Consider the following 26,332-nt stretch of genomic DNA (forward strand, 5'->3'; position numbering starts at 1 on the left):
TGTGTAATTGTTTTATTAAGGATTTCCAGCATCCAAATTTTGCTTTCGGGCCATTAAACTGCTTGACATATGTTCGTGAAGGAAGGGAAATATTAAATGTAGATTAAAGGAATGGGAATTTTTTTCTTCTTGCTTATCTTCGTTCAGAATTGACGTATATTTATTCCATTCCATATGTATTTTGGAACAGACTCGTGCCCAGCTCACGTGGAAGGGAGGGGGTATCGTTCTGGTCGCTATAGCGACTTTGCAAACACGTTCTTTCAAAATGCAGTTAGTGTTGTGAACGCAAAACGCTGCTGGTTACGATGTTTTTCCATGGTTTCGCCCCTCCATTGTACAATCAAGCGCGGTCATGAACGTCACAAGTTTTAAACAGCTCCTCTGAGTGTTTTGATGTCTGAATCGCGGAGAGTTCTTGAAATTTTACTTTGCCTGTTTTGCTCTACCACTTCAGAGCGTTTGTAACGGGGGGATCAAAATAGAACTATTCGTTTAGCTGCACTTTCAAGGGCACGGGCTTTCGCTGGTTTTTATAAACCCCTTAAAAGCGGCGGTGATTTGAAACAAGAAACCGTGGGACTTGAAATCACTCTGACTTTCCAGAGTGCAATGAAGTACTTGTAAAATTTCTGATAAATCTGTATCTTAATGTCATACACATGGATAACACATTGAATGTTAAAGGTACATTCATAATTATGAAAGCAAGTACTTTTCTTCCCAGTCTACTTTGAGCAACTTCTCTCTGGCCCGGCTCTCATTACAGCGAGTTTTAACACACAGTTCTTTCAAGGGAAAGTCCATGTCAGAAAAACGTCAACAAACAAAATGTCCATCACATTTACATTTATGTTAACAGGCTATGAACCAAATGCAAGAGATAAACTCACAAGAGTTTTAGCTTTGACATTGAACTGCAACCTTAAGTTTTCAATATTAAAGTAAAAATTGTCATACTGAATTAACTAATTCTTCATTGTCTAATCCTTCCTGAGTGTTATTTGTTGACAAACTTCTACGTGCTCCTTAGATTGAGGCTGTAAAGGAAACAGCGGCGATTTGCTTGGAGAATCACACTAATTAATGAGTGACAATAACAATAGCATTAGGAAAATGTAAATATATCCACGCGGATCCTGGGAATCTGAAAAAAAAAGCAAAACATGCTTGAAGACACTTGTTAAACTCACAGAGTACATAGGATATAGTTTTGCGGATTTCTGAATAGCAACAGATAACTAATGCGCAGTTGCAGAAGTTTTAAATTTCCTCGATTAGAACACAAAACATTTCGAACCCTAAAATGATAATATTAAGGGGGTAACATATATAAAACAACATATACAAAATGCTGGAGGAACTCATAGGTCAGGGAGCATCTATGGGAGGGAATAAACAGTCGAGGTTTCGGGTCGAGACTCTTCATCAAGACTAGAAAGGAAAGAAGAAGACGCTGGTGTTTTTCACGTTAATCCAGAAGGGGCTTGCCCCCGAAACGTCGACTGCTTATTCCCCTCCATAGATGTTGCCTGAACAGCTCAGTTCCTCATCTGCACGTGAAAAATCTGCAGATGCTGGAAATCTGAGTAATACACACAAAATGCGGGAGCAACTTGGCAGGTCAGGCAGCATCTATGGCAAAGCCTACAGTCGCACCTGCCGAAGGGTCTCGGCCCGAAACGTCGACTGTACTCTTTTCCATAGATGTTGCCTGGCCTGCTGAGTTCCTCCAGCATTTTGTGTGTGCAGCTGAGTTCCTCCAACATTTTGTGTATGTCACTTTAAATATGAATTGAGTTTAATATAATATTAACGTTTAGTTTTGCAAAACAGAACTTCTAACGGCTTGCACTGCAGACCTTATTGGCCACACCGGCAATAATACTGCATAAAGAATGAAGGTTGTATTTGACACAGGCGGCGCACACAGCAGTGGTTACCACGGCCAATTCCGGGACGAGCCGTGAGTCCAAGTGACAATCGGCCGACGAATCTTGAAAGTTTCAAGTAATTGTCGAAACCCGTGACGTCATTGTCAGATGACTCAAAACTTTCTTTTGAGCTAAAAGGGCTTTAAATCGCCCAGCACTCATTGTTCGTGCTGGAGAAAAGATCCTTCTTCACCTAGAAGTAGACCAACAGTCAACTATCTGACTATTTTTGTTCTGTTTAAATTAATCCGCCTGAGTCATCGCACAGAACTTCTCCCGAGACTTTGGTGGTAAGTTGTGAAAGTATTTTTTTAAAAAAGCGAGCTGCTGGAGTTTAATTTCACCGCTGTAGCATACACACACTGTTCGATTTAAAGTGATACTGTGCCTTTCAAAATATAACAAAAACTGATTTACCAATCAGCTGCTAAATGAATATTGAAGGTGAAAGTACAGCTTACTGTATAGGATCTTCCGACATCTAACGGGTGAACGCATCTCAGTTCAGACAGCGAGTCTTCCCTCAAACTTTACAGAACTTAATCAAGATTTACAATCTCAAATACAAATATCTGAGAATATCTACATTTGATAAATACGATGGATGTCTTCGTTCATTAAATAATACTTTAATTTTATTAAGCATGTGCACGAACTGAAGCAGATACTTTTAACTTCATTTCGTGAAGTCAATATGCAAACTTTAAAGAGGCATCTTACCTAACTTTATATATGCGGGAGGTATTTAGTTTGAAACGTACAGCTACTGGCCTTATCGTAACCTATAGCCACGTTCCCTTCTCCCGATACCTTCGAAAAGTAAAGATCGATGAGAAATGTCCCACGTTTCCGTTGTACTGATATGAGGCGCGTGTTCTCTGGCTCCCAACGAACAGCTGCTTTGTATTTCAGCAAAGCCACAGATTCAAAACTGGAAATTTTATTTTCATAGAATTGATATGCGCGTGTTTAAGAAGTATGATGTTCACGAGGATAGACAAAATAGCCACGGATAGACAAAATAGCCAGAGTTCATATTGGTCCAATTCAGTTTCTTATTTTATTAACTTCATATTAGATGACGAAACTATAATATAAAAAAATATAGAACATGTTGTCAGGTAGGCCATGGGAGAGTTAACGTGAACAATCTTGATAATAATGATAGACCTCGTTGACTTGCCTTCAAATTCCAATACAGGGGTTGTCGGCGAAGAGAGAGACTTCACCCAGTTTCAGGTGTTGATTGTAGAACAGCATTTTGCTTTAAAAAATATGATGTCATTGGGATGTTCTATGAATTCATAGTTTAAAACACCATTTATTGAATAAGATTACTTCGTGTATTTTACATTGCTGTTGTGTAGAATGAAAGCCTTTGATCATTGGATAATGGAACCAATTCTTGGATGTGACGATTACTGAGTACATTTGGAGCAATATTTGGCTAACCTCTGCTTTAGGAGCAAGCACCCACTTACAATTTTAAAATAAACTCACCAAAGTATGTAAATAATTAACATAAAATTGTTCTTATTTAATCAATAGAGCTTGAGCCCTCTTTATAAGAGATCTTGTCATTCTCTTTCAAGAATTGTTTTGTGCAGAGAGATCATCATATCAGTATTAGAGTATTAATGCACTCAGGATCCAAATCTTTCAGTCGCTTGACAGCCGTTTCACATTAGACCTGTGCTTTTCTATTATGCTTTAAAGCTTTGACAAATTTAGGAAGAGATGCTTGGATGTCAAAAAAAAGAGGGAAGATAAAATCTTTAAATGTCTTTCTTCAAGGTTACATTAGTAAAAGTTTTCATGGTCAGTTGTTAGAAGTAGTGAAAGTATACTAAGTGTATTTTGCAATTCCTTTGATTAAGAACATGGTATTTATATGATGGACGTGCTGACCATCATGACAGACAACTTTATAATGGTGACACACTTTCTACAATGATCTTTCTACATTTTTGACCTCAGCCAAAAGACTTGGTCAGTTTGGCACTTCACGGTTACTGTACATGAATCATAAATAACTTGGCATTTCTTCCAGAAAAGAAAATCTTCAACAGCCCTTTCTGACCATACTGTTTTCTCCTTTACATCATAAGATGTGATTATTAATGTTTCTTTAACTTGTGTTTGCCTGTTGAACTCATTCTTTTAGGAACCAATGTGACTGTTGCAGCTTCTGAAATCTGAATCTGTTTGTTTCAAGTACACGTCTTCATTTACATTAGTCTACATAACCGTCTTGGAAACAATATCTGTAGTTAAACATAGATAGGTACTTTATTGATCCCAAAGGAAATTACAGCGTCACAATAGCATTACAAGTGCACAGATATAAATTAGAAGAGAAGTGGAAAGAAAGAATAAGTTACCTTGAACAGTTTAACATTCTACAGGTTGACTCATTATAGAGCCTAATGGCCGAGGGTAATAATGACTCTGTATAGCACTCTTTGGAGCAGTACAGTTGTTTTAGTCTATTACTAAAAGTTTGAGTCCTGGTTTAATTTCAGCATACATTGTCTATCATAAAGTATAGGAACATGGAGAGTCTAGAATCAAAGTGCGCAGCCTCAGAATAGAAGGACATCCCTTTAGAACAGAGATAAGGAGGAATTTCTTTAGCCAGACAATGATGAGTTTGTGGAATTCTTTGCCACAGATGGCTATGCAGGTCAAGTTATTAAGTATATTTAAAGTGGAGGTTGATAAGGTCTTGATCAGTAAGTGTGTCAAAGGTTATGGGAGAAGGCAGAAGAATGGGGTTGACGGGGATAATAAATCAGCCATGATGGAACGGGATAGTTGACCTGATGGGCTGAAAGGCCTAATTCTGGCCCTATGACTTATGGCCTTTATTTTATTTTTCCCTTTGGGATACAGTGTGGAGTACACCCTATTAGTGCTTTGAGCCACACCACCCAGCAATTCCTGAATTTAATGCTGGTCTAATCACAAGGCAATTTACAATGACCAATCAACTTACCAACTGACATATCTTTGGACTGTGGGAGGAAACTGGAGCACCCGGAGGAAACCCACACGGTCATGAAGAGAATGTACAAAAGTGAGAATTGAACCCTGGTCACCTGTACTGTAAAGCATTGTGATAACCATTACCCTACCGGGTCTTGCATCAGTATTGCTTATTGTACCATTTTCATGCCAACCAGTCAATTTTATTTCATTTCCTATATAACTTAATAAGTAGACAATTGCCATTCTGCTGGTTCATTTGATAAATGACAAATCATGGTTTTGAGTTGAGATAGCTGATCTTGGTTGCCCTGATGGCAAGTGATGAAATTGGTACTGTTTCAAAACCGTCAGCTGGAAAGTAGAATGAGGCAGGGCTCCCACTACTGATGCTGTTGTCCATACCTTCAAACATGACACTTAGTCTTGATTTCACACTATCAAAAGGTCTAGCAGATTTGCTTTTTATGCTACCAATGAAAAACTGACTATCTGAATGCAACAGTCTAATCTAATAATTAAATAGTCAGATTCAACAGGAAGCACACTGTTTATGTATGGTATACCAGTAGCAGCTCCAGAATAAAGCAATCCTAATTTATGAACTTATATGCACCCTCAATCCACAACATGTGAATCAATCCCAAAAATATTCTCAGTGAGTCAAAGCTGGTACATTTACCATGATAAAGCTGGGTTATCTAAAATATTTTAAGCAATAGTAACTTGTTCCATTGCAGAATTTCTCAGTATTATCAATGTTCCGTTTGCTACCAGTTTTTTAAAATCAAAGTCTGAGGATGGATTACTGCAATTTGTCTGCATATCTAACATTTATGACTGTAACATAGATGGTAACTAGGCATTTGAGGTTGGAAGTTGTGGATCATCATTTGCAGTCATTGTAAAAGAAACGATATAAATAAAATTGCCATTCATGCTTCACTTAGACCAGTAAAACATTATAATTTTATTTGTGAACTTAAATTATTTTTATGTTTATTTAATTTTTCCTGAAATCTTTATGCCTCTTTTCTGGAGTTGTTGTTCTCATGCACTTTCTCATTTATATACCTCACCCAAATGTTCTTCTCATGAAGGTGAATAGCAGTCAGTCATTCAACCATTGAGGGGAGAGAAGCATATTCAGCTGAATCTCATTTCTATTTCTATCCCTCCCTGTGGTGATCAGACATTCCTCCCTCATACAGAGAGCTAAAATATCCAGTAATCTAGTCACTAAGAGATGGAAGGGTTGATAGATGGTTCATGAATTCCATGAGTTGATAAGGAAAGACTTCATGACTTTGCCCAGCTTCTTGGGAAAGTATCTAACCTTTTGACTGCTAATGCAATATAAGCTACTTGTTTTCTTTAAAACAAATACTTCATAATTATGATATTCTTATCTGCTGTAAATAAAGCAAGTGAATAATTTCAAATGCTCTGCCTACCCTGACACCAGTCTGATGCTACTGTAGACTTGTAAAGTCATACTACATGGAAACAGACCCATTGGAGCCTTGAGTCTGTGCCAACCACTCATTTATGCTCTTTCCTCATAAATCCCATTGTTTTATTCTTCTCGGAGTCTCATGAATTCCTGTTTCCTCCCTCCTCACCCCACCACACCCCAGATTAGGCCACTCATCTACATATTAGGGTGCCACAGTAGTACAGTGGATGGTGCAATGCGATCACATCTTGGGGTTTCGGGATTTGCAATTCGGAATTCAATTTGGGCATCCTCAGTAGGAAAGTTTCTACGTTCTCCCTGTGACTGTGTGGGTTTCCTCCAGGTGCTCTGGTTTCCTCCCACAGTCTGAAGACGTACTGGCTGGTAGGTAAGTTGTCCTGTGATCATGGGGCTCTCCATTGTTCAGGGTTGACCATGGATATTGCGTCCTAGCTGTCTATATGATGCATAAACTGCTACACGAGGCAGGGCAGTATGATACGGAGAGTGAGTTGTTGTTCGTGCAGTAGGCTCCCCCTCTCCACGCAGCTGATGAATAAAAAGAAGTTACGGAGACCAATACAGTTTGGCACCAGAGGCATCACAGAAGCTGAGAGTCAGTGTTGAGCTCAACATAGGACTGCCTTAGGGACTTCAGCTCTGGATTTCTCCTTGAGGTTTACTTTCAGAACCTTTCTCATAAGTGAGCACGGCTGCAAGGCACCGGAGTTATGGGATCAGAGTTTTCCTCCTAGATAAGCTGCCAACCATGGCTGACAAACCCCATACGCCGGAAGCAACTAGTTTTGAGGCACCAGAAATGTGACTTTGGCTCTTCTCCTGTCAATAGAAATAGTTCAGCTGCAGTCAGTAGCTAAGCCACACGTGAAGACCAGGAGCTGGATTTGGTTGTCGAAGGCTATTTGAGATGCACACCACTTACAGATAGTGGGAGCTTATCCCGACAACCTCCCCCAGCTATTGCCAACCTTGAGGAACTCTGTGATTAGCCCAGGGTTAAATGAGTGGGTCACTGGGTGGTGCGGCTTGTTGGGTTGGAAGGGCCTGTACTGCACTGTATCGCTAGATAAAATGAATAAATTTACAGTGGACAATTAAACTACCAGTTTGCATGAGGTTGAGATGTGTGAGGAAATCAGAGCACCAGGATGAAACGAGGGAGAATCTTTAATTTCTCTACAGGCAATACCCGAGGTCTCCGGTGCAGTAAGGCAATGGCTCTACCAGCTGCTGCTCCGCCAAATGGAAATCAGCCCCAAATACCTTTAGAACAGCTTCTTTTCTTTTTTTATTAAGAAATCAATATATATCATTTATCTATACTTACTACTTATTCCGTGAAGTTGTTTATATTCAAAGCGTGGCCCATGCATGAAAGCCTGATTGTTTTCAAACGAATGCCACGGCTCTGGTGATTGATGTGCTGGTTTAAATGCTAATAAGCTTTTATAATCAACCAGTAAGGGAAATCACAGCACGAGATCTTTTCTTCCCATTTTAGCAGGTGGAAAAGTGCCTATTACAAAATTATCTGTTAAAGTTCAAAGTAATAACCATTTAACTGTCCTCTGACATGCCCTTGCAAGCCATTCAGCTGAATTACCCTCAAACCATTACCCTCAGATAGGATGGAGCACCCAGAGTGACTTGAGCATAGGGTTCAACAAAGACAAATGCTCCCACTAAAGTTGTTCCCACTACTATCTAAGGAGCCACCAACTTTGGAGGAGCTGTCCATCATGCCAGCTATTGAATAATCTGACATAGTTATGCTCATAGAATGTCCCCAATAATCCTTCATCTTTCCACAAAAAGGGCAGGCCCGTCAGAGCTGGGGCACAGGGATCAGGAAAGGTCCTGGGAGTGCTCAGAATTGACTCATAATGCCATGAAGTCTCATAGCATGAGGCCAAATGGAGACAAGTGAAGTGCTCGTCATGTGGGTTAACAGCAGCACAAGTGGATAGGTTGGCAAAGAAGGCAGATGGCATGCCCGTCAACACCTGGGGCATTCCGTTGGCAAGTCATGTTGCAGCTATATTATACGTGGGCCGCATTTGGAGAATTATTTGAAGTTCTGGTCGTCACATTACAGGAAGGATGTGGAGGCTTTGGAGACAGTGCAGAAGAGGATGTTTCCTAGATTGGGAATGCTTTAGCTATAATGCAAGGTTGGACAAATTTGGATTATTTTCTCTGGAGGCTGATGGGTGACCAATTAGTGTAAAAAAAAATGTATGATTGGCAAAGATAAGATGGATGGTTAGAGTTCTTTTCCAAGAGTCGACATGCCAAATATTAAAGGTTATAGCTTTCAGGTGAACGGGGGAAAGTCTAAAGGGACCTACAAGGGAAGTTTTTTTTTTGCACTGAAGCCTATGTGCCTGGAACATGCTGCCAGCACAATTATTAGAAATAAATACAATAGTGATTCTTCTGAAACATTTAGACCAGGGGTTCCCAAACTTTTTTTTATCCCATGAGTCCCTATCAATATCCCAAGGGGTCCCTGAACCCCAGGATGGGAATCCCTGATTTAGACAGGCAAATAACCGGGAAGGGAATAGAGGAATGTCATGATCCCTCATTAGTTCTGATGAAGGGTCTCGGCTTGAAACATTGATTCTATTTCTCTCCATAGATGCTGCCTGACCTGCTGATTTTCTCCAGCATTATGAGTGTGTTAGAGGGATGTGAATCTTGTAGAGATAGATGCGTTGAGTTTAGATTGACATCATAGTCCTCACAGACATCATGTTCCTTGACCTAAATCTTGTTTTCCAGTTACTTCAGTGCTTATTACTGTACATTGCATCTTGGTTAACCAAGATCTCCACTTTAACATTCTACCCTTTGCTTCTGGGTGGCAGGGTGGAGATACATCGCTACTAACGGAGGTGTAAGGTGCTCCTTCACGCCTTCCCTCTGATAGCCTACAGGTCATCATTGAGCAAGGTGTAGTACCTGGTTTGCACCCCACTCCATTGCCGATCAGGGCCGCATGAAGCCATGGGAGTAGGTGGTGGATGGTCGTATGAGCAGCCGGTGAATATTACAAGTCCTGGTTATGTGACCACTGATGCCAGTCAGACAGTCTCTGAAGAGTATTGATAATGGCTGGGGTCACCAATCTTGTAAAAACACTGCCCAGAAGAAGGCAATGGCAAACCACTTCTGTAGAAAGATTTGCCAAGAAGAATCATGTTTATGGAGACCATGATGCCCATGTCATACAACACAGTACATAATAATGATCATTCTTTGCTTTCAGCTTCTTCCATGGCCTTGCCCTCTCCTTCTTTGTAATCTCTTCTAACTGTAAAATTCACTTAAGTGTTTGCAATGTTCCATTTCTGGCCTCTTCATCATCCCTTGATTTAAGTGCTCTACCTTTAGTGGCCTTCCTAGTGGAATTTATTGCCACAGGCAGCTGTGGAGGTGAAGTTACTGGGTATATTTAGGCAGAAGTTGATAGATTCTTGATTAGTCTGGGTATGAAGAGATAAGGGGAGAATGTAGGAAATTGAGGCTGAGAGGGAAAATGGATCAGTGATGATGAAATAGCGGAGCAGACTCAATGGGCCAAATGGCCTAATTCTGCTCCTATTTCTTGTGGTCTTATTGTCATCTTTTCCTGATATCCACTATTTTCTCCTTCTATGTGTGTTTTAAGCATGTCTTTTATCAAGCATTTAGTCAACAGCTTTGGTTTATCTTGCACTTTAAAACATTAGTTTATTTGATTTTAAAGAATTAGTCTATATAACTTTAAATATATTGAGTGTATTTTAATGCTATAGTGTATTAGATCAGCTGTGTAGATGAAATATTATTGATCTGCATAGCTCAATAATTCTAGATTGATTCTAGACATCTTTTTTAGACCATAGCACTATTGAAGATCTGGCAGTGGATATCCTTCATAATTAAAGGAAGCATATCAATTTAAATTAAGCTATACTTTAAAATGAACTAAAACTTCTGGCAAATTTAAATCTGCTGACACGAATTTTCTCTTATTTTCATAGACAAATCTAAAGCAAGATGGGTGACTGGAGTGCACTTGGAAAACTATTGGATAAAGCACAGTCGCATTTGACTCCAGGAGGTAAAATATGGCTCACGGTACTCTTCATCTTCCGCCTCCTGGTGCTGGGCACCGCGGTGGAATCTGCCTGGAGTGATGAGCAATCTGCGTTCAAATGCAACACATTGCAACCAGGTTGCGACAACGTTTGCTATGACAAATCCTTTCCTATATCCCACATTCGACTCTGGGTCCTCCAGATTATTTTTGTATCAACGCCCACTTTGGTCTATTTGGCCCATGTGTTCCTCATCTCTCATAAAGAGAAAAAAATAACTAAGAAGGAAAAACAATTAAAGGCACTCCAAGAAGAAGGTGAAGATGTTGGCCTGCCCTTGAAGCAATTAGAACTAAAGAAAATTAAGTATGGCGTGGAGGAACAGGGCAAAATTAAAATTAAAGGATCTCTCTTGCACACTTATGCTGTCAGTATAATCTTTAAAGTCATTTTTGAAATCACTTTTATATTAATTCAGTGGTGCATTTATGGTTTCAAATTCATGCTGGATGCTATTTACACCTGTGAGAGGTACCCATGCCCACACAAAGTAGACTGCTTCCTGTCACGACCTACAGAGAAGACGATTTTTATCATATTTATGTTGGTGGTATCTGTTATCTCAGCAATGCTGAATATAGCAGAGCTCTTCTACATCGTCTTCAAAAATTTAGCTGATCGTGTCAAGCAGAATAGTCACTTATTTCAGGGCACTCAAAAAATGGGCTTGAATCCTCTCAAAGACTCTGCCTCATCAAAGTATGCCTACTACAATGGGTGCTCCCCGCCATCTGCTCCCATGTCCCCTCCTGGATACAAGCTTGCTACCGGGGACAGGAACATGTCCTCCTGCAGAAACTACAACAAGCAAGCAAATGAACAGAACTGGGCAAATTATAGCACAGAGCAGAACCGGATTGGCCAGGCTGGTAGCACCATTTCCAACTGCCATGCACAGGCATTTGACTACCAAGGTGAACATCCAGCCATGCAAAAGCTATCATCTGTGACGGAGTTGCAACCAGTGGGGCTCACGGAACAGAGGCCTCCCAGTAGAACCAGCAGTAGAGGGAGCAGTAGGCCTCGACCAGATGACCTCGAGGTCTAACCCAGCCTATTATTTCAGACACTGCCTCATTTCTACAGTCTTGAGTAGATACACTTTTTTTTGGTTCTGGATATGCTTCCAGATGTTGGTACCTAGTAGTTTTGAGGTGTACACAATATCAACTAACAGTTCAGTGGTATTACCTTTTTAAGTAGGACCACACTAAAGCACAACAGAAATCATGCATTTGAGGACATTCACTCCTGTAAAATCATTTAACAAAAGCCCCGCTGAAAATGTTAAAGAAATTCTTAAAATGAAGAAACTTAACCGATGTTATGCAATTTCTTGCCATACTCTTGCATATCGCCAAAGTATTCCTTTATTAAAGAATTTGACTTTGCATCAGTGATTTAAGCCCAGTAATAATATTCCAAGATACGACCCTGCACAATGATGTTTTTCTCCATTCTGGTTGAAGTAATTCCTTTGCAGCACCAGTAAGACTCTAAATTCCATTCTCAGTATCAAAATAATTTGGAATAAAAAAAATTACATTGCAGAGTTTACAGAAATTGATGATTTGTTCATATGTATCAGATTCCTTGCTCTGCACTTGAAATTATTTATCCATTGTATAATTTCATATTTCTTGACTAATGAATATTTGGTATTTTTTATCGCAAGTTTGTGTCAAATTGATTTAGCAGTACTATGTTCATGACTGACATTGTTCATTAAATAAAGACTTTCATTGAATAAAGAATAATTTCATATAATTGATCTTTAAACTAATTGGGAGAACTTTAAAAGACACAAGATGTTTGTACAATTAGTATTACACATATTAAAATGTATATTGGCACAGATTTATAATCTAATAGTCAAACTATTAACTTTTTATTCATCCAATCTTACTTCAGGCAGAATGAGTGGACAGCAAAAATGGAAAAAAAAGTTGGGATTGGGTGTTTCAGAAAAAGTCTATGGTGATATATTCCCAAGGGGCCTAATTGGTGTTTGTTTCTTTAAGTATCTGTGCAAATATGGTAGGGCTAATTTTGTTGTTTTAATTGTGTAATATGAGTTATCCATGGAATGGACCATGGCTTGTTTGAGAACGATAAGAATGATTGTGAGTTTTATGTTAAGCAATAGCAACTTGATCCTTTGTGTGAATGAAATTTTAAAACTATTTAATCATTGGGGTGATAGCATTAACTGTACTGTTTGAGTACTTTTGAGGTGATGTTATCAGTAGTAGGAGAAACTTATAGTCAATGTGCTTAGTGCTGGACTAATATTTAGTCAATAAGTAATAAAGGTATTCGCCACTATAGAATCACAAATATCCACATTCACCAATACATTTTTATTTGGATCTTTTGAATATCACATACTATAATATCACGTAAGCAGTTCTAAAACTACCGATTCAGTGGTTTGACTTGGCCTTCATACATCCAAGTTTCGTTTATTACTTTAGCTATATTGGCGTTTGCACTGAAGTTTTATACTTGCTTAGAATGCACAATGACACAGAAAGATGTTACAAGTTGTCAAGTAGTATGCATGGAACTAATTTATTTTGCAAAAACAATCGTGTCTCATTTAATAACATATCCAGATTACTTTAAATAAAAACCTATCCACAGATGGATCAATTTTCAGTTGAATTTATGTTCAATGGTGATTGTAAGAATGTTCCCAAATTTTGTGACCATTCCATAAATAACTGAGAAGTCTGTTCTGTGATCAGTTGTTGTCTAATATCTATTTCCATTGTCTGGTGCATCTCTATGAGGGAGATCATGGTGAGATTTGTAAACACTTTTGGGGAGGGATTTAAAGCCAAGATTTATCCACAAAGAAAATTACTTGAAGCAGTGATGTTCCCTTTAGCCATATCTATTATAAAACGCTTATGTTGTTTTTAATTTCTCATTTACATTCCATGTTAAATCACTGTCAACAAACCCACTTGTACTGAGATAAATATAATTATTGTTACCACATGTGAACAATCTCTTGTTTATTAAAACCCGATAACTTAAGCAATAAAGTGACATTTTCCTTAACAGAACTTTGTCAATTTTTTTCGAGAGTGTTCTTCATGTTTAATTCTTAAGGATGCCAGAAGTTTTTGGAACCTTTTTGTTTCTGTATGCATGATATTGCTGGATTCAAACTATTTTCACCTCCATGTGATAAGACATGAGACATAGGAACAGAATTAGGCCACTCAGCCCATCGAATCTGTGATCTGGTTTATTAACATTTTACATGCTCTTTTCAGCTGCTGCTGCTTAGGATAAATTCTGGTTTAAAAACAATATAGCTCCCAGGAGCTCATTTTTTGCCTTGTGGCTCTATGGAAGGATGTCTGTAGGTGCAAACATTCATTTGCGATTATTCCAGGTATTATAAAGAGGAAATTAAACACAAAAAAATGACAAAATAGAAAAAGTGCTGTTCTTCAAAATTAATGTGGCATTTTGATTAAATGGTGTTGTAAGAAAAAAGAATAATTTTGTTTTTAAGTATTTAACTATTGTGTTGGCGTGTGGCCAAATGGTTAAGGCGTCGGTCTAGTGATTTGAAGGTCGCTAGTTCAAGCCTTGGCCGAGGTAGCGTGTGTGTCCTTGAGCAAGGCGCTTAACCACACATTGCTCTGTGACGACACCGGTGCCAAGCTGTATGGGTCCTAATGCCCTTCCCTTGGACAACATCGGTGGCATGTAGAGGGGAGACTTGCAGCATGGGCAACTGCCGGTCTTCCATACAACCTTGCCCAGGCCTGCGCTCTGGAAACCTTCCAAGGCGCAAATCCATGGTCTCATGAGACTAACGGATGCCTATACATTTAAATATTAAGGCAAAGACATAGTCTCCCTAAAAATTTTTATTTGATTATTAAAGGCACACTTGCTTCATTTATTCAAGCGCAATTTTTTAAAATGCAAAAATACAGAAGTGTGTAACAAGTTGCCAAGCAAAGGAACATGCTTTAATTATAGTCTGTCCGCAGGTTACTGACTCCTGACTTCTGGACAACCCTAAATACAAATAATCTTCAATAATATTAAAGTGAAAAGTGTGACAAGTAGTCAGATAGAGGGGAGCACCCCTGTGGCTGTACCCCTCAACAATAAGTACTCCATTTTGAGTACTGTTGGAGGGGAAGAGATACCTGGGGGAAGCAAACTGCTGCCATGCCTCTGGCATTGAGTCTGGCCCTGTGGCTCAGAAGGGTAAGGAACAGATGAGAATGGCAGCATAAATAGGGGACTCTATAGGCAGGGGACAGATAGGAGATTCTGTGGACGCAAAAAGGAAACACAGATGGTATTTTGCCTCTCAGATGCCAGGGTCTGTGATGGATCTGCACACATCCATAGCTGGAAGGGGAGGGTAAGCAGCCAGAAGTCATGGTATGTATTGGTACCAACGACATGGGTAGAAAAAGGGAGGAGGTCCTGAAAAATGAATACAGGGAGTTGGGAAAGAAGCTGAAAAACAGGACTTCAAGAGTAGTAATCTCAGGGTTGCTGCCTGTGCCACGTGACAGTGAGGATAGGAATGGAATGAGGTGGCAGATAAATATGTGGCTGAAGAATTGGAGCAGGGGGCTGGCATTCAGGCTTCTGGATAAATAAGACTTCTTCTGGGCCAGGTGTGACCTGTACAAAAGAGATGGGTTGCACTTGAATCAGAGGTGGACCAATATTCTTGCAGGCAGGTTTACTAGAGCTGTTGGGAATGATTTAAACTAATATGACAGGGGGGATGGAAGCCAGTATGATAGAGCTGAGGGTGAGCCAGCAGGTTTATAAGTGGATGATGGGTGTAACATGAATGTAAGGAAGAACAAGCCAATGATTGGCTACAAATGCAGACAGAGCAGAGTTAATTTGTACCACAGAGGCAACATTTAAAAGGGTGAAGAATGCAGGACTGAAGGTACTGTGTTTAAATGCACATAGCATTCAGAACAAGGTGGAAGAACTCGTGGCACAATTAGAGATTGGTTGGTATGACGTTATGGGCATCACTGAGCCATAGCTGAAAGAAGGCTATAGTTGGGAGCTTAACATCAAAGGATATACTTTGTGTCAAAAGGTTAGGCAGGAAGGCATAGGTGGGTGGTGTGACTCTGTTGGTAAGAGATGGAATTATATCTTTAGAAAGAGGTGACGTAGAGTCAGAGAATGTTGAATCTTTGTGGATGGAGTTAAGAAACTCCAAGGGTGAAAAAAAAACCATTATGGGAATCATAACGTAAACAACAGGAATTCTGCAGATGCTGGAAATTCAAGCAACATACATCAAAGTTGCTGGTGAACGCAGCAGGCCAAGCAGCATCTATAGGAAGAGGCGCAGTCGACGTTTCAGGCCGAGACCCTTCGTCAGGGAATCATATATAGGCCCCCAAATAATAGCCAAGATGTGGATTGAGATTGCAGAGGGAGCTGGAAAAGAAACGTAATAAAGTAATGACACAATTGTATTGGGGATCTTCAATATGCAAAGGGAATTGGAAAAATCAGTTTGATGTTGAATCGCAAGAGAGGGAACTTGCTAAATGCCTAAAAGATGGCTTTTTAGAGCAGCTTGTGCTTGAGTCAACTAGGGGAAAGGCCATCTTAGACTGGGTGTAATTACTCAGATCTTATTAGGGAGCTTAATGTAAAGGAACCCTTAGGAAGCAGTGATCATGATACAATTGAATTCATACTGCAATTTGAGAGGGAGAAACATGAGTCACAGGTATCAGTATCGCAATGGAATAAAGGGCATTACAGAAGCATGAGAGAGGACCTTGCCCAGGTGGATTAAAGGAGAACACTGGCAGAGAGGATGGCAGAGCAGCAATGGCTGAAGTTCCTGGGAATAGTTCACAAGGCGCGGGATGGATAAGTCCCACAGAAGAAGTTCTCAAATTGCAGAGTCGGCTATCGTAGTTGAAAAGGGAAGGTAATACTGCATAAAAGCCAAAGAAAGGGCATATAAGGTAGCAAAAGTAAGTGGGAAGTTGGATCAGTGGGAAGCTTTTAAAATCCAACAAAAGGCAAAAAAGCTGTAAGAAGGGAAAAAATGAAATATCAGGGCAAACTAGCCAACAATATAAAGCAGGATATCAAAGTTTTTTCAGTTATATAAAGAGTAAAAGGGAGGTGAAAGTTGATACTGAATCATTGGAAAATGATGCTGGTGAAGGAGTAAAGGGGGAAAAAGATATTGCAGATGAACTTAATGGGTACTTTGCATCATTCTTCACTGTGGAAGACACTAGTAGTGTGCCAATGGTCTGTGAGTGTCAGGGAGCAGGAGTGAGTGCCATTGCTATTACAAAGGAAAATGTGCTAGGCAAATTCAAAGGTCTTAAGGTGGATAAATCAGCTGGACCAGATGGAGAGGAATTGAAGAGATAATGAATGCATTGATCATGATCTTTCAAGAATCGCTTGATTCCGGCATGGTCCCAGAGGACTTAAACATTGCAAATGTCACTCCAGTCTTTAAGAAGGGCGGAATGCAAAAGAAAGGGAATTATAGGCCAGTTAGCCAAACCTCAGTGGTTGGGAAAGTTTTGGATGATGTTTCGGGGTACTTGGAGATTAAAGATTAAATAAGTCAATGGCAGCATAGTTTCTGTGAAGGGAAATCTTGCCTGACAAATCTGTTAGAGTTCTTCAAGGAAGTAATAAGCAGGGTGGACAAAGGAGAGGCAGTGGATGTCATTTACTTGGATTTTCGGAAAGCATTTGATAAGGTGCCACACATGAGGCTGCTTAACAAGATAAAAACCTATGGCATTACAGCAAAGATACTGGCGTGGATAGAGGAATGGCTGACAGGCAAGAGTCAGTGACTGGGAATAAAAGGGGCCTTTTCTGGTTGACTGTCAGTGACTAGTGGTGTTCCTCAGGGGTCAGTATTGGGACCACTGCTTTTCACATTGTTTGTCAACAATTTGGATAATGGAATTGATGGTTTTGTGGCAAAATTTGCGGATGATATGAAGATAGGTGGAGGGGTAGGTAGTGCTGAGGAAGCAATGTTAGTGCAGCAGGACTTGGACAAATTGGAAGATGGTAGATGGAATATAGTTTTGGGAAATGTATGATATTGCATTTTTATTATTATCTAAATGGTAAGAAGGTTCAAACCTCTGGCATGCAGAGGGACTTAGGAATCATAATGCAATACTCCCGGAAGGTTAATTTACAGGTTGAGTCTGTGGTAAAGAAGGCAAATGCAATGGAATCGAATATAAAAGCAAGGAGATAATGCTGAGGCTGCACTTGGAGTATTGTCAACAGTTTTGGAAACCGTATCTCAGAAAAGATGTGTTGTCATTGGAGAGAATCCAGAGGAGGTTCAGGAGGATGATTCTGGGAATGAAGGGGTTAACATATGAGGAGCGTTTGACAGCTTTGGATCTATACTCACTGGAATTTAGAAGAATGCATGGGGATCTCATTGAAACCTGCCGAATGTTGAAACGACTAGTAGTGTGGATGTGGAGAGGCTGTTTCCTATAGTGGGGGTATCCAGAACTAGAGGGCACAGCCTAAAATTTGAGGGTCAACCTTTTAGAACAGAGACAAGGAGGAATTCTTTTAGTCAAGAAGCAGTGAAACTGTGGAATGCTCTGTCGCGGACTGTGGTGGTGGCCAAGTGTGGGGCAGGTGGCAGAAAAGGAATGTCAAGTTGAGTGGATGACTTGGGTTCAGACACACCCAGCCCTGAGACACCAGGCAAGGTCATATTATTTCAAGCAATTGCTTTGTTGATCATTACAGAATGTCTCTCTGGTATTTCCTGCTCCTTCCCCTTTCTCCCAACTGTGATTCCCATCTCCCTGCCCCCTTCCCATTCTCAGTCCACAATAGAGCCCATATTAGAATCTAGTTTATTATCGCTCACATATGATATGGTTATTTTTGTGTGGCAACTGTACAGTGCAATACATAGAATTACTACAGTACTGTGCAACAGTCTTAGCACCCAAGCTATATACATGTGCCTAAGACTTTTGTATAGTACTGTATGTGCTTTTGATGTTGTTTATTACCATATCAAGTGATTTTTGTGTATTTTCCAACTTCTGTAAAAATGGAACCCATTTGTTATCAGGGGACAGACTTTATCTTGTATTGATTGGCTTTCTTTATTCAGGCATGGGGACAATACTCTGTGAGACCCAACTGAATTATGGGACAGTTCAGTGATATTTGCCAGGGTCCCTAGAATGCACTCAGTCAACTATGTTGGACAGGCCGAGCACTGGACTTGTGAAGTAAACACTCTGTTCTGAACCCTGTCATGCAAAGAGGTTACCAGGAGAATTGAAGAAAATATTTAAGGATGTGCTCAGAGGTTCCTTGATGAAATGTAACATCCCCCACTGACTCCTGGAAATCTCTAAGCCACAGCTACTCAGAGTAGAGGAGAAAGAGGAGCATTTGGGATAGTATTATCAGAGAATCATACTGCACAGAAACCCTTCAGCCCATCGTACCTATGCCAATCATGAGGTACCCATCTAATGCCCTTTTTCTAGCACTTGCTCCATAGTCCTCTAATCCCTGGTGATTCAGGACTTTGCTAGATATGTGAAAATCTCCCCCTCCTCACTCTCAGCGATCAATGCAATCCATATTTGAACCACCATCCGGATGGAAAAAAATTCTCCTCATTCCTTCTAGCCCCTTGAACTTTACCTTAAACCTATGCAGCTACCCTTTAGACAACTCTGCTGTGGGGAAAAGTTTCCTTCCATCTACGCTACCTAACCCTCTAATAATTTTGTATGTTCCCTCCCTGACCCCCGCTCAACCTACTGTGCTCCAAGGAAAGCAAATTGACTCTCTCTACATAGATGAAATATTCCATCCAAAGCATTCAACTGTTCTGCTCGATCTCTTCTGCAACCTTACTGACACAAACACATCCTTCCTTTCAGATAGACATGGTACGGTGGACAGTACGCCAGCTGTGAAATGGGCAGAGGGAGAAATGAGATAAATTTCAGCAGAAGCAGACTAATCACAAATTACATACACATATGGACTGCTATCTGCCCCACCTGTGGAAAGCTGTTGCTGCCCCCACCCTCACATTAGTCCCATTAGTCATCTCAGAGGCAGCGAAATTCAGAATTGAAGTAAGTCACATTTGATCTAGAGCAGGGGTTCTTAACCTTTTTTATGCCATGGACCCCACTGGCAGTGTGGTGAAGCCTATAAACCCGTTCCCAGAGTAATACATTTAAATATATAAAATAAAGACATAGGATTACAAAAGAACCCAATTATATTGATATACAGTTATCAAAATAATAAAATAAAACAAATTTCCGTGAACCCCAGGTTACAGCAAGAACCCCTCATCTGGAAGAAAATTCATCGCATGTTTTAGAGAAATAACGTTGCACACAAATTGCAATACAGGAGCATATCATTCACAAGCATGTTCACCTTCAGATGACTTTTGATTAGTTGAGAATATTAGTTCCAAAAACATAGAAATGAAAAGTTCAAAGTTCACAGTTCAAAATTAAGTTTTATTATTAGAGTACATAGATATCACCACATACAACGCTAAGGTTCATTTTCCTGTGGGCATACTCAGCAAATCTATTGGATAGTAGCTGTAACAGGATCAATGAAAGATCAACCAGTGTGCAGAAGACAACGAACTGTGAAAATGTAAGTATAAATATATAGCAATAAATAAAAAGAACATGAAATAACAAGATAAAGAGTCCTTAAAGTGAGATTATTGGTTCTGGGAACATCTCAATGCATCAGCAAGTGAGTGTAGTTATCTTCTTTTGTTCAGGTGCCTGATGGTTGAGGAGCAGAAACCGTTTTTGAACCTGATGGCGTGAGTCCTGAGACTCTTGTATTTTCTACCTGATAGCATCAGCAAGAAAAGAGTATGGCTTTGGTGGCGAGAATCTCTGATGATGAACGCTGTTTTCCTATGACAGCGTTTCATGTAGACATGCTCAATGGCTGGGAATTTTAAATGCCCAGGAATTTAAAGTTGCTAACCCTTTCCACCTTTTATCCTCCAAGAAGGACTGGTTGATGGATCTCTGGTTTCCCTCTCCTGAAGTCTACAATCAGTTCCTTGGTCTTGCTGACATTAAGTGAGAGGCTGTTGTTACGACGCCACTCAGCTAAATTAATGAGAATCATGGCACACTTCACTGAAGTATGCTATATCTGTCAAAGTATAACATCATTAATTTGTGATTAGCTGAGGGCTCTCAGAGTTTTGTTGAGGACTATTGTAGGTAGCTGAGTGGAAGGTATGTTATAGAATTTGAATGCCTGCTGCACACATCATCACAAAAGAAATAATTAGTCCATTAGAATGTATGAGAATTTCATCCCAACACTACCAAAGTCCCTTATAATTTCTGATAAGATTCTAATTTTAACTTCTTTTATTGTTGAATAATTTCTCCAAAGTTATCAATTAAATAATGTCTTAAGATGCTTACAAATTACTCAGCACAGTAGCAGATACATCTTTACTTTAACTTGTAGATTGTGTTTAATAATTCATCATAGTTAGGCAGAAAGTTGCATTGCACTCAACTATTGAGGAGGATAATGTAAGATTGAATGGCAAATGTGTCCATTTTTATTAATTGCCCAGCTTCCTTTGTTTTTGACACCCTGCAAGGGAAAATTTCAACACCATGAAAGTACATTTTAAACAAAAGTCCTTTTTAGTCTTTTAGATGTCTGGAGGTCATTAAATATTTATTTTAACAAAAACGTTGGCTTACAGCAATACATTTTATCACAGTATTAAAAAATTGGAATTATAAGTCAATATTTATACTATGAGGCTAACTCTGAAATAAATGTAGGTGCATATTTAAGAATGCTATAATACTGACACTTTTATGTTCAAAGATAAATTTCCAATTTTGTGATACATAAAACGAAAATAACTTTGGATTCAAGTCTTATTCTTAATCTCAACAGGAAACATAAGATCATATGAATAAAACTGATTTGATATTACCTGATGATAACTGGAATACAAAGTTAATCCTAATTTTGAAAGAGGAAGTGAATTTGATCTCCTGTATACTGTACAAACTTAGAAAATTTTATTTTGCAAATTTTAAAGAAAAAGGTCCCACCTGAAATCATTTGTAATTTAGTATTCGGAAGCAGAGCTCTGCACATACGAGGGGTGATTGATAAGTTCATGGCCTAAGGTAGAAAGAGTCAATTTTAGAAAACCTAGCACATTTGTTTTTCCACATAGTCCCCTCCTACATTTACACACTTAGTCCAGTGGTCGTGGAGCATACGGATCCCTTCTTTGTAGAAGTCGGAACCTTGGTCCTGCAGAAAGTGGTCCACAGCAGGGGTGATTGGCAAGTTCGTGGCCTAAGGTAGAAGGAGATGAATTATACAGCTCTTGTTACATGCACATGCAGTTCAACTCTTTGGGTGATTATGCAGAAAGTTTGAAGTTAATAACTCATCTCCTTCTACCTTAGGCCACAAACTTATTAATCACCCCTGCTGTGGACCACTTCTACAAAGAAGGGATCCGTATGCTCCATGACCTCTGGACTGAGTGTGTAAATGTAGGAGGGGACTATGTTGAAAAATAAATGTGCTAAGTTTTCTAAAATCCATTCCTTCTACCTTAGGCCACGAACTTATCAATCACCCCTCGTACACGTAAGTAAGCAAGCACTGGACTCCTCACACACTGGAAATTTGATCTGGATTCATGTGGCATAAATCAGATTTTGTCAGCTGAAACAGATCCTTCAGCTACTGGGAGCTACAAGATAAACACAATCTAAAATGCATGGCACTTAGTGACCATCCGGGAAAAAGTAAAGAAAATATTGTATAAAAATCATTCTGGAATCTGTAAAGTACCATTCTTCATATTTTGCAAGATTTATGACCTTTCATTGGCAGTTTAATGGCCACTAAGCTACAATATAGTGGTTATTACATTCTGATCAGCACTTGGTTGAAATTAATAACATATCGTATGGCCATAAGACATAGGAGCCGAATGAGGCCATTTGGCCCATCAAGTCTGCTCTGCCAATCCATCATAGTTGATTTACTATCCCTCATGATCGATAAGTTACAGAACCTGGGTCTCTGTACCTCCCTCTGCAATTGGATCCTCGACTTCCTAACCTGAAGACCACAACCTGAGCAGATTGGTAATAATGTCTCCTCCTTGCTGACGATCAACACTGGCGAACCTCAGGAATGTGTGCTTAGCCCACGACTCTACTCCCTCTATACACATGACTGTGTGGCTAGGTATAGCTCAAATGCCATCTGTAAATATACTGATGATACAACCCTCTCTTATGGAGAGGAGAGGGTGCACAGGAGTGAGATATACAGTGTCAGCTGGTTGAGTGGTGTCGCAGCAAGAGCCTTGCACTCAGTGTTAGTAAAATCAAAGAGCTGACGGTGGACTTCAGGAAGGGTAAGACGAGCGAACATGAACCAATCCTCGTAGAAGGATCAGAAATGGAGAGAGTGAGCTATTCCAAGTTCCTGGGTGTCAAGATCTTTGATGATCTAATGCGGTCCCAACGTTTCGCTGCAGCTATAAAGAAGGCAAAATAGTGGTTATATTTCATTGGGAGTTTGCAGGGATTTGGTTTGTAACCTAAAACACTCAAAATTTTCTATAATGTACTGTGGAGAGCATTCTGACATGCTGCATCACTGTCTGGTATGGGGTGGGGCGGCTGCTGCACAGGACTGAAGGAAACTACAGAAAGTTGTGAAACTTAGTCAGTTCCAGCTTGAGTATTAGCCTTTATAGCATCTTCAAGGAGCAGTGCCTCAGAAACGCGGTGACCATTATTAAGGACCCCCATCACCAGGGCATGCCCTCTTCTCAGGAAGGAGGTACAGAAGCCTGAAGGTACGCAACTCAGCAATTCAGGAACAGCTTCTTTCCATCTGCCATCTGATTCCTAAACTTTCTATACACAGTCACTTCGGGCAGATGGGGCTTGTCAGCTGCAGTTGGCAGCTCATCTAGGAGAAGGAAAACTCTGATCTCAAACCTCCACTGCTTTCTGGATATGTCCATTCATGAGGAAGGCCTCAAGAGTAAACTACGTGGGAAAAATTGGAGCTGGGGTCCGTAAGACAGTCCTGCATTGAGCTCAACACTGACTGGCAACTCCTGCAATGCAGCTGGTGCCAAAATGTGTCAGTCTTTGCCATTCCTTTGGTTCATCAGATGTGTGGAGAGGGGGAGCTTGCTACTTGGGGAACAGCTTGTATCATATCTGCCATATCGTACTGCCCAGGCTTGCATATCTAGACAGCTAGGACATAACATCCATGGTTAACTCCGAATGGTGGTGGCCTCATACTGAAAGCTGGAATTGGCGGAATTTTTGAGAGTGAATTAATTCAGGGATGTGGGAACTGGTGGGAGAATTGACTTATGACACAGGAACTGCTTGGAGTGAATAGTGCAACCGAGAGGACTTTATGGTCTACTGCTTCTTAAGGCCTTATGAAAAGAATGCCTCCTGACTTCAAACTGTATGCAAATTATGTTACAGTTGAAATGCGAACTATTTAACAAATAGGAAAGGAAACATAACAAAAAATGGGTAGGTGCCATTGGGCACGAGGCTGGTGGGAGGATCTGCAGAGAACAACTGTGTGAGCAGCAACACATGCTGCTCTTCTAGTCCCACACTCAGAGCACACTGGGATATCAAATGTCAGCCATCTTGTTCAGTTGCCATCAACCTTCACTCAAAAGGTAAACTTTGGCAAGATTTTTGTTATTTTTTATTTCACTGTTCACTGAAAATCTTCCACTGTGAAACCTTCTAACAAACACATTTTGTAACTAGTTGGCCAGCTCACTCTGGGCCCTATGTGATTTCAACAGATGTTCACTGAAAGCAGTGTTTCTGGTAGATAGGGTGGTGAAGAAGGCATTTGGCATGTTGGCCTTCATTGGATCAGGGCATTGACTATGAGAGTTGGAAATTACGTTCTAGTTATAGAAGGCATTGGTGAGGCCTAATTTGGAAGACTGAGTACTGTCCAGTCATCCTTTTATAGAAAATATGCTATTAAACTAGAAATACTGCAGAATATAGTTACCAGGATGTTGCCTGCACTTGGGGACCTGAGTTGCATGAGAGGTTTTGTCGACTAGGATTTTATGCTCTGGAACATAGGAGATTAAGAAGTGATCTGATAGAGTGGAGATACATCTCTACTGATGGAGGTGTAAGGCACGCCTTCCCTCTGCTAGTCTGCAGGTCACCTTTGGGCAAGGTGTGACACCTGCTTAGTTCCCTCCCGCTAGATCAAGATCATGTGAAGCCATGGGAGCAGGTGGTGGATGGTTGCGTGAGCAGCTGGTGCATATCACAAGTCCTAATTATGTGATCACTGATGTCAGGCAGACAATCTCTGAAGACTATTGATAATGGCTGGGGTCACCCGTCTTGTACAGACACAGCCCAGAAGAAGGCAATGACAAGTGACTTCTGCGGAAAAATTTGCCAAGAATAATCATGGTCAAGACCATGATCGCCCACACCATACCTGTTGCGTAACGATGATAGCAGTGCAAGAGATTTTCCCAGGGAGAAAGCACTACAATCAAGAAGGCTTTGGTTTAAGAGCAGAGGGGAAAGTTTTAAAGAGGCACCAGGAGCAGCTTCTCCTTGCAGAGGGTGGTAGGTTCTTGGATCGGACAGGTTTAGAGAGCTGTGGCCCAGATGGGGACAGATGTGTTTAGCTCACTGTCAGCATGGAAGAGTTGGGCCAAAGATTCCAGGACTCTATGATCAAGGTTAAAGAAAATTAATAAAGGCATCCGTTAGTCTTGCAAGACCATGGATCTGTGCCTGGGAAGTCTTCACTCTCCAGGGCGCAGGCCTGGGCAAGGTTGTATGGAAGACCAGCAGTTGCCCATGCTGCAAGTCTCCCCTCTCCACGACACCAATGTTGTCCAAGGGAAGGGCATTAGGACCCATACAGCTTGGCACCAGTGTCGTCGTAGAGCAATGTGTGATTAAGTGCCTTGCTCAAGGACACAACACATTACCTTGGCTGTGGCTCAAACTCACGACCTTCAGGTCGCTAGTCCAATGCCTTAACCACTTGGCCACGTGCCCACACTTTAATACTACATTAATTAAAATTAATACTACATCAAGAAATACGGGAGTGCCTTCATAAGCCTTAGATTCATTTGCTCAGCCTGCTTCCAGTCAGAAAGTTTGTGTGCTCTAATAGCTTCATGGGTGACGAGTGGAGATATCTCTCTACCAAAGAAGGAGTAAAGCACTGCTTTCCTCCACTAGCCTAGAGGTCACCCTTGGGCAAGGTGTAGCACCTGCTTAGCCTCAAACTCCCCTCTCCCCATCAGGGTCTGTGAAGCCATGGGAGAGGTTGGTGCATTGGTTTTGTGAGCAGCTGGTGCATATCACATATCGGTCATGGGGCCACTGACGCCAGGCAGGCAGTCCCTGGAGAGTATTGATAACGCCTGGGCTCACTGCCTAGAAATAGGCAATAGTAAACTACTTCTGTAGAAAAATTTGCCAAGAACAATCATGGTCATGAAAAGACCATGATCACCTACGTCATAAGACATGGCACATAACAAATGAGCGAATGGCCTTTAGATAGCTCCAACCCAGCAAGTCATTAGACTCGTAACCATGGCAACTGTCACTTTACCACATCAAAAAGTACCTCCAGATCCATGAATACCTGTACGAACAGTT

General features: G+C 40.5%; 1 protein-coding gene across 1 annotated transcript; it reads left to right on the forward strand.

The window, feature by feature from the left end:
* The first annotated feature begins 2,025 nt into the window (after window positions 1–2,025).
* Window positions 2,026–12,729, forward strand: gja1b (gap junction protein alpha 1b). Its single transcript, XM_063033981.1, has 2 exons — window positions 2,026–2,224; window positions 10,425–12,729. Exon 2 carries the CDS (start codon window positions 10,441–10,443, stop codon window positions 11,587–11,589), a length of 1,149 nt encoding a protein of 382 aa, XP_062890051.1. The 5' UTR covers window positions 2,026–2,224; window positions 10,425–10,440; the 3' UTR covers window positions 11,590–12,729.
* Window positions 12,730–26,332: the final 13,603 nt, after the last annotated feature.

The sequence above is a fragment of the Mobula hypostoma genome, chromosome 2 (genome assembly GCF_963921235.1).
Source record: "Mobula hypostoma chromosome 2, sMobHyp1.1, whole genome shotgun sequence".
NCBI classification, from domain to species: Eukaryota; Metazoa; Chordata; class Chondrichthyes; order Myliobatiformes; family Myliobatidae; genus Mobula; species Mobula hypostoma.